Source organism: Filicampus tigris, chromosome 12 (assembly GCF_054856515.1).
Source record: "Filicampus tigris isolate MCC_2025a chromosome 12, RoL_Ftig_1.0, whole genome shotgun sequence".
Taxonomy (NCBI): Eukaryota; Metazoa; Chordata; class Actinopteri; order Syngnathiformes; family Syngnathidae; genus Filicampus; species Filicampus tigris.
The window spans coordinates 440,001-455,000 of NC_141228.1; the positions used below are offsets into that span (position 1 = coordinate 440,001).

General features: G+C 43.0%; 1 protein-coding gene across 7 annotated transcripts in view; it reads right to left on the reverse strand.

Moving 5' to 3' along the window:
- The window catches only part of ect2 (epithelial cell transforming 2), a 235,313-nt gene that overhangs the window by 23,982 nt on the left and 196,331 nt on the right, over positions 1-15,000 (reverse strand). For all 7 annotated transcript variants that reach the window (XM_086047347.1, XM_086047345.1, XM_086047350.1 and 4 more), the window contains one exon: positions 12,429-12,536. In XM_086047347.1, the coding sequence (XP_085903473.1) occupies positions 12,429-12,536 (108 nt within the window). The remainder of the gene's footprint in view (positions 1-12,428; positions 12,537-15,000) is intronic.

Genomic DNA, 15,000 nt, shown 5'->3' on the forward strand with positions numbered 1-15,000 from the left:
TTATATTCACAGAGTTCAATGTATCCCAATATTTCTATTCAGAGTTGTATGTGTTCCGTTACTCCTAACCACAGGCAGAAACTTCACCAATGAGTCCGTCCTCATGCGGCGAGTCCTGCGGCACGATAAAGAAGAACTCTTTTAGTCTTTAGAATTGAAGTCCATGGGTCTGGCTCGCCATCTGGAGTCCTTGCGTTCTGAGTGTGTGCGCAGTTTCCTCACGCACACGCAAAGACCTCCTTGATCTAAACTTCTAACGGGAAGTTTAGTAAGCCAAAAAAACCTGACCTGCACAACAGGTCACAAGTAAAATAAATAAATATGTCAATATAAATCAAATTAATACAATTGTGCGCTTAGTACACTTCATTTCCATTAACCTAATGGAATTGTTAACATTTAGCTAACGGTCACACATGGACCACCACATGTGACCACCACAAGAAAGCCACAGGAAGATAATTTCAAACTTACCAAAACGGTCGCACATCAACCAAATAGTCATTTATTAATCATCGACCACGTAGGATGCCTCCAAGTCTCCAAAAGTATGTATTTATTTGTTCGTATTTATTTCTCTGGCCGTGTTCTCCGATCTCCGCTCCGTACGTGTATGACTGATGCAAGACCATCGTCAGGCACGGCAAGTGTCTTAAAGCGACAGTACACTATTTTGTATGGATGTATTCAGAGACAGTCAAATTGTCTTTTTATCATATTTTATATATATTAATTGCTTATTTCATAGAATATTAGATTTTAGCTGTTTTAAACTATGCATGCATTTTAATAGCTTTTAGGATGTATCTTTACATTTCTTTTTGTGGGTTACATCAGCAGTCATATAACAATCAATAGTAAGGGAAGAAAGAAAACTATTTGTGTCTTGTGTAAAACACACACCAAAAGGCCTTCACATAATTGCACGCAAACAACTTTGTCTAGTGGAATGGAATGTGGCTTTGATGATGCCAAGGTAGAAGAACCTTGTGATCAAGGATGTCTCCAGCCCAGACGACCTAGTCCTTGAAGTGATAAACCATAAATGGTGTAATGGTTTAATTGTTGCTCTGTTATATTTGCATTGAGTTTTGTTGAGTTTTAGCGTGTGTGTGATGTGCATTACATTGATTGTGTGATGTGCATTACATTGATTTGAGTTGACGTTGTCACGTCAGTATTCAATAATATGCCCGGAGAGCAACGCATACCCGATGGCGTCTTGGTCCACGTAAGGCTGTAAGTAACCACTGTGATAAAATGCCCAATTTTCCCAAGCTGTAGAGTGTTTAATTTAATTCACATGTTTTTGGCAAGCCAGATGTTACTACATACGTGTAATATAAAAAATAAAAATGAGTAATTTGCGACATTAGCATTGATTAGCATGCTACGGAAGCGGACTTTAGTTTTGCTAATTAGGCTAACTATGTTAGCGTATTCATGTTGTGTTGTCTATCCTAAGTCAGAATCCATGTTTACAAGTTAATTCATGTTCTAAACAATGTAAACACGTACTTTATGTTGTGGTCATTTGTATTTTATTTATTTACATTTTGACACATGTATGCTACTGCAGCTAGTAAAAAAAGTTAGAGACATTTTAAACGCTGTTCTAATATGTACTGTATTTGTTATTTTGTTTATTGCAGTTTTACAGAAGAAGAATTAGAAAAATTCCAACGAGATTAATAAATGGACACTTAAGGCCACAACAAACATCTCGTCTGTTAGCTGTCTGTCTAGCTGTATAGAGCAGTCACAGGTATAGTGAGGACAGAACAAACCATTTTGATTAGACTTATCTGTCAGGACAACACTATATGTGAAGGTTGCATCTTCGACAGTGCCCTTTTTCTCACTTCGCCTCCACGGGTGCAAGTGTTCGCGAGGTAAGGAAAGAAGCCCAGAGATTGAAAGAAATAGACGAGCAAATCAACTTGTGTGAGACTTTATTTACATTGGATTCCTTCTTGAAAGATTAAAACCCGTTGCCGTTCCCCACAGGTGGGCCAATGGCGTCGTGGCTGCGGGACATTCTCTACATACTGAACAACTTCAAAGCATTTCTGGGCATGTTATATATGGTTAGAAAACTGAGTTTCCGCAGATTCAAATGATACCAAAAATTATAAGATACAATCATGTCTGCAGGCTCGGTGAGCATTTAAGTTAAAACAATCGCTAACACACCAAAAATATGGAACTCACCATTTCATCCTCAAATGTCAGACACAATTTCATAATCCATCATCAATGATCATATTACGTCGACAAGGGTCCAGTAAAAGTGTTCCAGTAATATAGTTAGTCCACAACAAGCCTGACATCCATAAAGCCACGTTATTAGCTGTTGCAGGTTGCTATCAGATACATATACATATTACCGTATTTTCTGGACTATAAGTCACTCCGTAGTAAAAGTTGTACCAGCCATAAAATGCGTAATAAAGAGAGAGAAAAACAACAACAATAATAATAATAATAATAATAATAAATATTATATATATATATATATATATATATATATATATATACACACATATATATATATATATATATACACACATATATATATATATATATATATATATATATATATATAAATCGCACTGGAGTATAAGTCGCATTTTTGGAGGAAATTGTGCGCTTAGTACACATTTCCACCAAGCTACGATGGTTACGATTCAGCTAACATTCACATATGTAGCATACAAGAAAGTTACGGTAAGATAACTTTAAACTCACCAAAACGGTTGTAGATCGATTAAATAAGTCTTTTATTTATCCCCGACCATGTAGAATGTTTCCAATTCTCCAAAAGTATTTATGTATTCGGTCATAATTATGTCTTCGTCTCCTCTGCACTCGGCTCCTTGCATGTGTGGCTGCATGATGCAATACCCCAGCCAGAGAGAGGCAGCTGCCTGTTTGTGGTTCATTCTTGTTCAACCATCGTCTGTAAGTAACTTAAACAATTGTGTGTAATGAGCATGCAACATTTATATATGAGCTGAATTGAGGAGGATTGTGTGCTGTTGACTGAACATACTAATCGCTATCGCTAATGCAAATTGCTAATCGTTAGCATGTCTGCCTGTTGGTGGTTCATTCTTGTTCAACCATAGTCTGAAACTAACTTAGACAATTGTGTGTAAACTTGTCGAGTCTGACTGAGGCGAATCGCCAAAATCCATGTGCTCTATTTAAAACAATTGACTCAATTGTACTCAAGCCCCGTCAGCCGACTTGCACGGAATCGTCCCCTGAAATGTGCGATAGATTCATGCAGTTTTTCATTGACAAGGTTGCTACAGCTAGGGCTCTTGTTTCTAACGCTACATTGGACCTCTGTGTCCAAATTCCTTGTTCATGACTCCATTCCTCCACACTTCTTTAAGGAGATTGTCCCGACAATTGGAAAATCGGTGTTGGCCATTATCAACAGCAGCCTGTCTTCTGGTGTGGTCCCCCAACATTTTAGGCATGCTGTAGTGCAACCCCTGCTGAAAAAAACTGGCCTTGATCAAGCTGTGCTATCAAATTTTATACCCATTTCTAAGCTGCCTTTTTTGTCTAAAATTCTGGAAAAGTGGTGCACTCGCTAACTCGCTTACTTGGATCAACACAATGTCATGGAAATTTTCCAGTCATGCTTCAAGAAGATGCATGGCACAGAGTCAGCCCTGCTATGTGTTTTCAATGACATCCTCCTGGCAAATGACACTGGAGACCACGTATGTCTCGTTCTGTTGGATTTGACTGCAGCTTTCGATACAATGAAAATACATGTGTATGTAATGCATAGATTGATAGTATTTTCTGTTTCTTGTGCAGTTTCACAATATAAACAGGCAACTTTGCTGCAGACCTAGAGTCTGTGGAGTTTATTTGTGAATGTTTAGCTGTTTGGATAAACTTCCTTGACTAGCAAGGCCTTAACAGTCTTTGTATCGTCTTTTTTATCATACTATTTTAATTCGACAAAACATTCGATTTTAACTGTTTAAATCATTCATGCATTTTAATAGTTTTTATGATTTATTTTATGTTTCTTTATGTGGATTACAATAACGTGAAATTATATAGAGGTAATTGTCATGGCTTGTTTGTGCTGACTTGTATTTATGATGTTTTGTCTCCCTCTGCAGGCACTTTAGTGGTAAAGCGCCTGCAGAGGGAGGCAAAACATCATAAATATAAGTCAGCACTAACAAGCCATGACAGCAATAATGTGTTCATAATTTCACACATAAGTCGCTCCAGAGTATAAGTCGCACCCCTGGCCTAACTATGAAAAAAAAGTGACTTATAGTCCAGAAAATACGGTACATATTTTCCACCGTAGATTGAGTTAGCTTCGACGGATTTAGCAACACAAGATTTAAAAACATAGGCTGGACTGTATGTTTGATTTATTGCTTACTTGATCCAATAAACAAATGTTCCCTGTGTCAGGAGTTCAACAACAGCCAATGAACATATTACATGCGTAAATACTCTAAAAACTCTAAAACAAACACCGTGCGTAACACACTTTCAAAGCCGCCGGCAGCGACGTCAGGGCTGTGCGTCAGAGCGCACGACATATCGCGTCACAAAATCTGGATGTAGGATATGATAGCGCCAAGTCTTACTTTTCATTAGAATTCATGATTGTTGAAGCATTCCACAATAGCAGCCTTTTCTTCTACGTATGTGAACATGGTTGCAATGGGATCACCCAAATGGCACACTTTTGGTTCGCCTGGACATTCCCTAAGTAAAACTTGTGTAAAAGCTCATTTTCTGTGGTATTATTGTCAAATGTGAAATGGAATTGGAGGACCCTTTGAGCTGTAATCCTGGTGTGTTATTTAGTCCACCACGCTAAAACAAAATTTTCCAGGCAGATTTTTGGAAATGAAAAAAAAAAGGGGGGGGACATAAAATCCGCCTTCTTTTATGCATTCAACTTCCATAATTCAGTGCCAGAAGCACTTAAAAAGATTCTGACAGTTGAGGAGAAACATTTTAAGTGTTATCTTCAAAAAGAGACCAAACACGATGCTGATACTCCCAATGGTTCAAGTACAGCTTCAGTTATACTTTGGGTGCACCTTTTTAGGCGTTCAGGTAAACATACCAGGAGAATCGCAACGGGTTTAAACGAACACGCATTGGAACATAGTTGTTTTTAGTGAACTAATAATTGAGCCTACATCCCAAGTGAGTGACTTGCTGAAATTTCCAACAGTCTCCAAATTTTGCATTTTCATTTAAACATGTTTAAGGCGAAAAGTTAATGACAGCGTTTCATTTTGTCGCATGCTGTTGCCTTTTCCAAAGAAAAATTATGCAGTTTTTGAGGGTCGAAACCTAATCGAAAACTCCAAACATTTATATTTTAAAGTTATTGTGCCGTTTCGTAAAAATTGCCTCAGTGGTGCGATATATACATTTTAACCCTGGTTGAAAGTTTGATCATGGTTAACTATTAACCAGGTCAACCTCAGAACTACTCAGAAGAGTCTGCACATCTTCCTGATGTTAAAATATGATATTTGTGATTTTTCGTTAAAAGAGGTCGCCATGGCAACGGCAGTTCGCAAATAAAACCACGCTGATTTTGACCGTCTAAACATGCATGAAATCTCACGAAACTTAGCACACACATCAGGCCTGGTGAAATCATCTTTTTGTTTGTATTTTACGTCGCAATTGTTTAAAAAATGGCTTGCTAGCGCCCCCTAGAATTATTTTAAAAATCAGCCCCAGTTGTACGTTTCACCTATACCTACGAAAATTTTGTGGTATATCTAACAGGTCAAGACTTACAAAAAAGTATCTTGGAGCCATGTGCTAAACCTAACAGGAAGTCCGCCTTTTTGAATTTAGTTTACAATTCTGCATCACATTGACTTTAAAAAGCTGCAATGTGATCCACATGATAATATCTTGTCAAAATTTCACACATTTGATGAGAGTCTTCACCTAAAGACATCTACGAACTAACTTTTCATCGTAGTGCGAGCGCCACCTACTGGCTAAATGAAGTATATGTATTATTCTTTCATGTTTTTCTCTTGGCAGGTTAGCCAAATCTCCTTCATATTTGCTCAGAAGAGTGTTTAGGCCTTCATGATGTTAAAACACAACATTTGAGATTTTTCGCAAAAAGTTTTTGCCATGGTAACGCCCAGTTTGCCAATAAAACTATGCTGATTTTGAGAATGTTAATATGTACGAAAGCTCATGAAACTTGAGCACACAGAGAAGGCCTGGTAAATTAATCAATAATTATTCAATTGTGCAATCTTTAAAAGATGACTCGCTACCGTCCCCTAGAAAATTTATAAAAAGTGGCCCTGGTTGCCCGCTTCACCTACATGTATGGAAATTTGATAGTATATAAAACAGAAAGAGACCTACAAAAAAGCCTCATGGCTAAGAGGAAGTCCGCCATTTTGAATTTACTTTAAAGTTTGGACTCACCTTGACTACAAAAGCTGCTGGAACTTGATCCACGTGACAATTTCGATTATTCAATTCCGATGCGCGAGCATCCCAACGTGCTGGTACACCGACGTTGCCAGGGCTGCGAGGACCCTTTATAGCCGCTTACAGCTCTAGTTATTATTATTGTTACTATCAGGGCCCGAGCAGCGACCGCACAACGCTCTTTTTGCCAAGAAAACAGCACCACTTTTGAGGGTCTAAACTTTAAGGAAAAATTCATGAAAATTTGCAAAAACATCAGGCCAGGCAGCGGCTTCAATGTTTTATAAGTTTATTGTGCACGTTTTAAAAAATGGCTCAACAACCGCCCCTGCAGCAGTTTAGCGAAGCAGCCCTTGTTGTGTCACCAAGATATAGCAAAGATTGGAGGTACATGTAACAGCCCAAGACCGACAAAAACTCTCTGAAGCCTTTCACTAAACGGAAAAAGATGTCACCCATTTTGAATTTTCACATTTTGCCTCACCCCCCATGAGCCGTCACCTTATCGTGGTGGAGGGGTTTGCGCGCCCCAATGATCCTAGGAGCTAAGTTGTCTGGGGCTTTATGCCCCTGGTAGGGTCACCCATGGCAAACAGGTCCGAGGTGAGGGACCAGACTAAGCACGGCTCAAAATGACCCCTAATGAAGACAAAAATTTATGGATCACGTTTTCCCTTCTGGAGCCAGGCCTGGAGGTGGGGCTCGATGGCGAGCGCCTGGTGGCCGGGCCTGCACCCATGAGGCCCGGCCGGGCTCAGCCCGAAAAGGACACGTGGGTCCCCCTTCCCATGGGCTCACCACTGGTGGGAGGGGCCAAAGGGGTCGGGTGCCGTGTGAGCTGGGCAGCGTCAAAAGACAGGGACCTTGGCAAAACAAAAACTAGCTCTTGGGACATGGAATGTCACCTCTCTGGCAGGGAAGGAGCCCGAGTGAGGCTGAGAGGTTCCGACTAGATATAGTCGGGCTCACCTCCACACACAGCTTGGGTTCTGGTACCAGTCCTCTCGAGAGGGGTTGGACACTCTTCCACTCTGGAGTTGCCCAGGGTGAGAGGCGCCGAGCAGGTGTGGGCATACTTATTGCCCCCCGGCTTGGCGCCTGTACATTGGGGTTTACCCCGGTGGACGAGAGAGTAGCCTCCCTCCGCCTGAGGGTGGGGGGACGGGTCCTGACTGTTGTTTGCGCTTATGCACCAAACAGCAGTGCAGAGTACCCACCCTTTTTGGAGTCCTTTGAGGGTGTGCTGGAGGGCGCTCCACCTGGGGACTCCATCGTTCTGCTGGGTGACTTCAATGCTCACGTGGGCAATGACAGTGAGACCTGGAGAGGTGTGATTGGGAGGAACGGCCCCCCCGATCTGAACCCGAGCGGTGTTCGGTTACTGGACTTCTGTGCCTATAACAGATTGTCCACAATGAACACCATGTTCAAACACAAGGGTGTCCATATGTGCACTTGGCACCAGCATACCCTAGGCCGCAGTTCGATGATCGACTTTGTAGTCGTATCATCGGACTTGCGGCCGCATGTTTTGGACACTCGGGTGAAGAGAGGGGCGGAGCTGTCAACTGATCACCATCTGGTGGTGAGTTGGCTCCGATGGTGGAGGAAGATGCCGGTCCGACCTGGCAGACCCAAACGTATTGTGAGGGCTTGCTGGGAACGTCTGGTAGAATCCCCTGTCAGAAGGAGTTTCAACTCCCACCTCCGGCAGAACTTTTCCCACGTCCGGGGGAGGCGGGGGACATCAAGTCCGAGTGGACCATGTTTCGTGCCTCCATTGTTGAGGCGGCCGATCGGAGCTGTGGCCGTAAGGTGGTACCGGCCTGTCGTGGCGGCAATCCCCGAACCCGTTGGTGGACACCAGCAGTAAGGGATGCTGTCCAGCTGAAGAAGGAGTCCTATTGGGCCTTTTGGCCTGCGGGACCCCGTAGGCAGCTGACAGGTACCGGCTGGCCAAGCGGAATGCAGCTCTGGCGGTTGCTGAGGCAAAAACTCAGGTGTGGGAGGAGTTCGGGGAGACCATGGAAAATGACTTCCGGACGGCTTCGAGGAAATTCTGGTCCACTATCCGACATCTCAGGAGGGGGAAGCAGTGCACCATTAACACTGTTTATAGTGGAGATGGGGTGCTGCTGACCTCAACTCGGGACGTTGTGGGTCGGTGGGGAGAATACCTCCTCAATTCCACCGACACGCCTTCTACTGAGGAAGCAGAGCCTGGAGACTCTGAGGTGGGCTCTCCTATCTCTGAGGTTTAAGTAACCGAGGTAGTCAAAAAGCTCCTCGGTGGCAAAGCCCCGGGGGTGGATGAGATCCGCCCGGAGTTCATAAAGGCTGTGGATGTTGAGGGGCTGTCATTGTTGACACGTCTCTACAACATCGCGTGGACATCGGGGACAGTGCCTCTGGATTGGCAGACCTGGGTGGTGGTCCCCCTTTTTAAGAAGGGGGACCGGAGGGTGTGCTCCAGCTACAGAGGGATCACACTCCTCAGCCTCCCCGGCAAGGTCTATTCAGGGGTGCTGGAGAGGAGGGTCCGTCGGAAGGTCGAATCTCGGATTCAGGAGGAGCAATGTGGTTTTCGTCCAGGCCGCGGAACAGTGGACCAGCTGTACACCCTCAGTAGGGTCCTTGAGGGTGCATGGGAGTTCGCCCAACCAGTCTACATGTGTTTTGTGGACTTGGAGAAGGCGTTCGACCGTGTCCCTCGGGGAGTTCTGTGGGGGCTGCTTCGGGAGTACGGGGTACCGAGCCCCCTGATAAGGGCTGTCCAGTCCCTGTACCACCGATGTCAGAGTTTGGTCCGCATTGCCGCAAGTCGGATTCGTTTCCAGTGAGGGTTGGAGTCCGCCAAGGCTGCCCTTCGTCACCGATTCTGTTCATAACTTTTATGGACAGAATTTCTAGGTGCAGCCGAGGTGTCAAGGGGGTCCGGTTCGGTGGCCTCAGTATTGCATCCCTGCTTTTTGCAGATGATGTGGTACTGTTGGCTTCTTCAAGCTGCGATCTCCAACTCTAGCTGGAGCAGTTCGCAGCCGAGTGTGAAACGGTCGGAATGAAAATCAGCACCTCCAAATCTGAGACCATGGTCCTCAGTCGGAAAAGGGTGGCGTGCCCTCTCTGGGTCGGGGATGGGATTCTGCCCCAAGTGGAGGACTTCAAGTATCTTGGGGTCGTGTTCACGAGTGAGGGTAAGATGGAACGGGAGATCGACAGGCGGATCGGTGCAGCGTCTGCTGTGATGCGGACCCTGTATCGGTCTGTCGTGGTGAAGAAGGAGCTCAGCCGAAAAGCGAAGCTCTCAATTTACCGGTCGATCTACGTTCCTACTCTCACCTATGGTCATGAGCTGTGGGTCATCACCGAAAGAACAAGATCTCGGATACAAGCGGCCGAAATGGGTTTCCTTCGCAGGGTGTCCGGGCTCTCCCTTAGAGATAGGGTGAGACGTTTGGCCATCCAGGAGGGACTCAGAGTCGAGCTGCTGCTCCTCCGCGTTGAGAGGAGCCAGTTGAGGTGGCTCGGGCATCTGATAAGGATGTCCCCTGGACGCCTCCCTGGTGGGGTGTTCCGGGCATGTCCCACTGGCAGGAGACCCCGAGGACGACCCAGAACACGCTGGAGGGACTATGTCTCCCGGCTTGCCTGGGAACGCCTTGGGATCCTTCCGGAAGACCTGGAAGATGTTGTTGGGGAGAAGGAAGTCTGGGCTTCCCTGCTGAAGCTGCTGCCTCCGCGACCCGACTTCAGATAAGCGGGAGATAATGGGTGGATGGATGGATGGACATTTTGCCTCATTATCGGCATTTTTATAGAGGTAACATTTGATTAAAATTGCTTTTCATCTGATGCGCATCATTAAAAAAAAAAACTCAATTCCAACGCGCGGACGTCCCAATGTGCCAATACCCCAAGGTTACCAGGGCTGCGAGGGCCCTTTATATCTGCTTGTAGCTCTAGTTTTATTTTATTTTTTTCCAGGCTTTATGTATCTGAAAAATGTTATGTTTTGATGCATGTTTAGATCAGCACAGTTGTTCAAGGAAAACAGCACATTGCCCCGGCAACAGTGCTCAACGAAATAAAAAGCTCTGCTTTTACTTTTCATCTTGAACATCTTTGGATGAAACAATTACAATTTCAAGACAATCAGATAAAATATTTAGGAGTTCTTTAAAATGTGACCTCTACAAAAGGCAAAAAATTGGGCCAAATTTCAAGAAAGTTCAAAATGGTGGACTTCCAGTTAGGTTTATCATTTGGCTCTTTTTTTGTAGATTTTTTTTTTTCTTGGGCTGTTCCAAATACCACCAATATATTAGTAGAGAAAGGAAAAGTACATTCAGGGCTACTTTGTTAGAATTTTGAAAGGAGCACTTTTGACACATTTAAAAGTAATACATAAATTGCACAGTAAACTAATAAGATATTAATGACTTTGCCAGGCCTGATGTGTGTGCAATTTTTTGGGAGTTTTTGTGCATTATTAGACCCTTTAAGTAAGCGTTATTTTGGAACTCCGGCCAGAGCTCATCCACCCTCTGCGCCACCACGGAGCTTTTTAATTCACCACCTCAGTGACTTTAAGCCCAGATATTGGAGAGCCCACTTTAGAGTCTCCAGGCTCTGTTTTCGCAGTGTAAGGAATGTCGGTGGAATTGAAAAGATCTTCAAAGCATTCTCCCCACTGCCTCAAAATGTCCTGAGCTGAGGTCAGAAGCACCCCATCCCCACTATACACAGTCTTAACGGTGCACTGCTTGCCCCTTCTGAGACACAGGATAGTGGATCAGGATTTCATCGAAGCCATCCCAAAGTCGTTTACCATGATCGTTGAAGTCGTTGAAGTCCTCCCACGCCCAAGTTTTTGCCTCAGTGACAAGCAAAGCTGCATTTTGCTTGGCTAGATGGCATCTGTTAGCTGTGTCCGGACTCATACAGGCCAAAAAGGCCTGTTAGGACTTTTTCTTCATCTTGACGGCATCCCTTACCGCTGGTTTCCACCAGCAGATTCAGGGATAGCTGCGAAGACAGGTCCCAACCCCCTTACAGCCACAACTGCGATCATTTGCCTCAACAATGGAGGCAGCGCGTCATGACGTGCATCATATTTTTCAAGTGACATGGCAGCCCATCATATTGCAGAAGGGCAGCAGAGGCTTCTTATTTTCCTGCTCCGTTCGGATTTGCTAACATCAGCATCTGAAACCATCACTACAGAGTCTTTATATATCCCAAAAACAATCTCGAGTTAATAAAATGGACATTGGAATGAGAATTGGCTGGAAATTGCTATGTTCATGACTGAAGTGTTTTGTTTCTCACGGAAACTCTGATTAATCTGAAGATTATTGTGGCTAGCCTATAGCTAGACGACTCCCGTCGTAAGAAAAACTGAGAGGCACCTAAATATATACAAATCGAAAACCATCAATACCAAGTCTTTATATGCCCAAACACAATCTCGGGTTAATAAAACGGACATTGGAATAAGAATTGGCTGGAAATTGCTATGTTCATGAGTGAGGTGTTTTGTTTCTCACGGGAACTCTGATTAATCTGAGGATAATTGAGGCGAGCCAATAGCTAGCCGACCCCCGTTTTAAAAATGCTGAGAGGCATATAAATATTGACCAATGAACTGTTTTAATTCATACAGCAAAACCTGATTTGGGTGTACTGTAAATCCCCCAAATTAAAGATGCAATTAAAGCACATCTTGTTCGTTTAATTGGAAATCCAGTGTGGTGGTGTTTTAGTCAAAAAGATGACAATTGTGTGTGTTCATGCTCTGTGAATGACGAGATGACTCAGTCAACATTCATACAAGAGCTGAGCACATTCACACAAAATAGCAGCAGTATTTTCAAATAATTGCAATGCACATCACTTCTCCAAAGCAAAGAAAATATAATATTCCATTTTAAAAATAACTTTGATTTTACCTTTTTGGACGTCTTCTTGATGGCTCTTGAGGCTTTGCTGAGGGTGCTGTCCATATCTCTGGTACTGACCTGTAGTGAGTCTGGTTCTATACACTGAATTAAGTCACCCTGTTGATGAGATCAAATAAGATTCGTTTACTAGTCGTAAGTTAGTGCAACAAAATAAATGTATTCAATGGCTTGTATGTGTTGTAGAGAAAGCCGTATGCATTTTGGCTGACAATTATAAATTATGACCAAAAACTTAGGTACCTTGAAGAAATTACATGGTGTCATTGGCACAGAGCCATTGCTATCTATCTCAGGGTTACTGACCAAATTTTAACTAATTGGATGTTGCTTTTAAGTGCAATGGCTATACTGTACGAGAGAATGCAATTTCTGGAGAAATTGTGAGTGAAGTCGAAGGAAGATGAAAATCAACTGCGGAATGCGTTGGAATGAAGTGGAATAAAGTTGAATGATACTGAATAAAGTTGAATACAGTGGAATGCAGTTGAATAAAGTGTAATAAAGTTGAATGATACTAAAATAAAGTTGAATGATACTGAACAAAGTAGAATATGACTAAATAAAGTTGAATAAAGTGGGATGAAGTTGAATGAACTCTATGAAAGATTGTGGAATGTTTTGGAATGAGGGGTGGAATGATCCAACGCTGCCTACACACAATTCAGCATGTGTACCACAAGACCATCAAGGACAGAACTGGAAAGCTGTAAAACTGAAATGTTGAATGTGGAGGTGGGACTGAATGGCGAATGTAATGGCTTTTTTAAGTTTGAATAATTTGAATTTTACCAATGTGAGTCGAATGAGTTGAATCTTGTGAATTTTAAATTGGAATGGTGGAAATGGGAAATGTTGAAAGTGCCATTGGAAATTAATGTTTTTTTTGGGGGGGTGAAAAGTGGAACATATTGGGGAAACGGTAAATTTGGGGAACGAAAAAAAAATACTATCCCGGAAGGCATGAATTTTCTGAATGTTTCGAAACTTGAATGAAGTGAATCGGGTGAAAAATGTGGAAGGAGTCGCACACCAAAAAATGTGTTAAAAAGTGGAATAATAATAATAATAATAAACTATAGGAATAACATATGTGTGAAGGCGTTCGCCTTCACACAACTAGAGAACGCAATTTCTGCAGAATTTGCGTGTGAATTCGAAGGAAACTGAAACTGCGGAATGTGTTGGAATGAAGTTGAATAAAGTGTAATAAAGTTGAATGATACTGAATAAAGTTGAATGATACTGAATGAAGTTGAATACAGTGGAATGACGTTGAATAAAGTGTAATAAAGTTGAATGATACTGAATAAAGTAGAATGACAATGAATAAAGTTGAATAAAGTGGGATGAAGTTGAATGAACTCTATGAAAGATTCTGGAATGTTTTGGAATGAGGGGTAATCGATCCAACGCTGCCTGCACACAATTCAGCGTGTGTACAACAAGACCATCAAGGACCTAACTAGAAGGCCGTAAAACTGAAATGTTGAATGTGGAAGTGGGACTGAATGGCGAATGTAATTTTTTTTTAAGGTTGATTAATTTGAATTTTTGGAAAGTATGAATTACAGGCGTGTTGAAAAGCTGAACCAATGTGAGTTGAATTAAGTATAATGATCTCGAAGGATTTACAATGGCCAGGACTGAGGACATAAAAAGTTGAATGGTTAATAGTGGAATTTTTGTGGGTTTTTTAAGGGAGAATGAGTTGAAAGTGTGGGAAGTAGGAATTTTGGTGGTGTTGAAAAGTTGAATGTGAGCGAAATGAGTTGAATTACTCGAATTTGTGGAATTTGGAATGGTGTAAAAGTCTGAGTGGATCATGTTACGTGGCTCCAATGTCGAGGTGGCTGATCTGGTCTTGCCGGTGCCTGACGTGACACCGGTGGTAAGGGATGCCGTCAAGCTGAAGAAGAAAGAGTCTTATCGGGACTTTTGGGCCTGTGGGACTCAGGAGGCAACTGACAGATACCAACAAGCTAAGTGGAATGCAGCTTCGGCAGTCCGTGAAAAAAAAAGTCGGGCGTGGGTGGAGTTCAGTAAGGCGGTAAAAAGGCGTCTCAGGAGGGAGAGGGAGTGCACCATTAACACTGTGTGTAGTGGAGATTGGTTTGCTGACCTCGACTCAGGACTGTGAGTCGGTGGGAAGAATACTTCAAGGGTCTCTTCAATTCCACCGATGGCTTCCATTGAGGAAACAGAGCCTGGCGACCCTCAGGTGAGCTCTCCTACCTCTGGGGTTGAAGTCACCGATGTGATTAAAAAGCTCCTTGGTGGAAAAGCCCCGGGTGTGGACGAAATCTGTCCAGAGTCCCTAAAGCAGGGGTGGCCAACCACTCAACAGCAAAGAGCCACAATTTTAACTGTTACTACAAAGAGCCATAGGATACACATAAGAATACATAAACTGCTCCCTCACTCCCTCTCTCTCTTTTGCATGTTTTGACACTCACATTCATTGTATACCTTTGTAGTCTGTGAAATGTTCGAAGCAAGTTGACATAAGTGCTTCATAAACTTTGGGAACAACTCTACTTTTCTGCCTGGCCTTTAAGTGAAC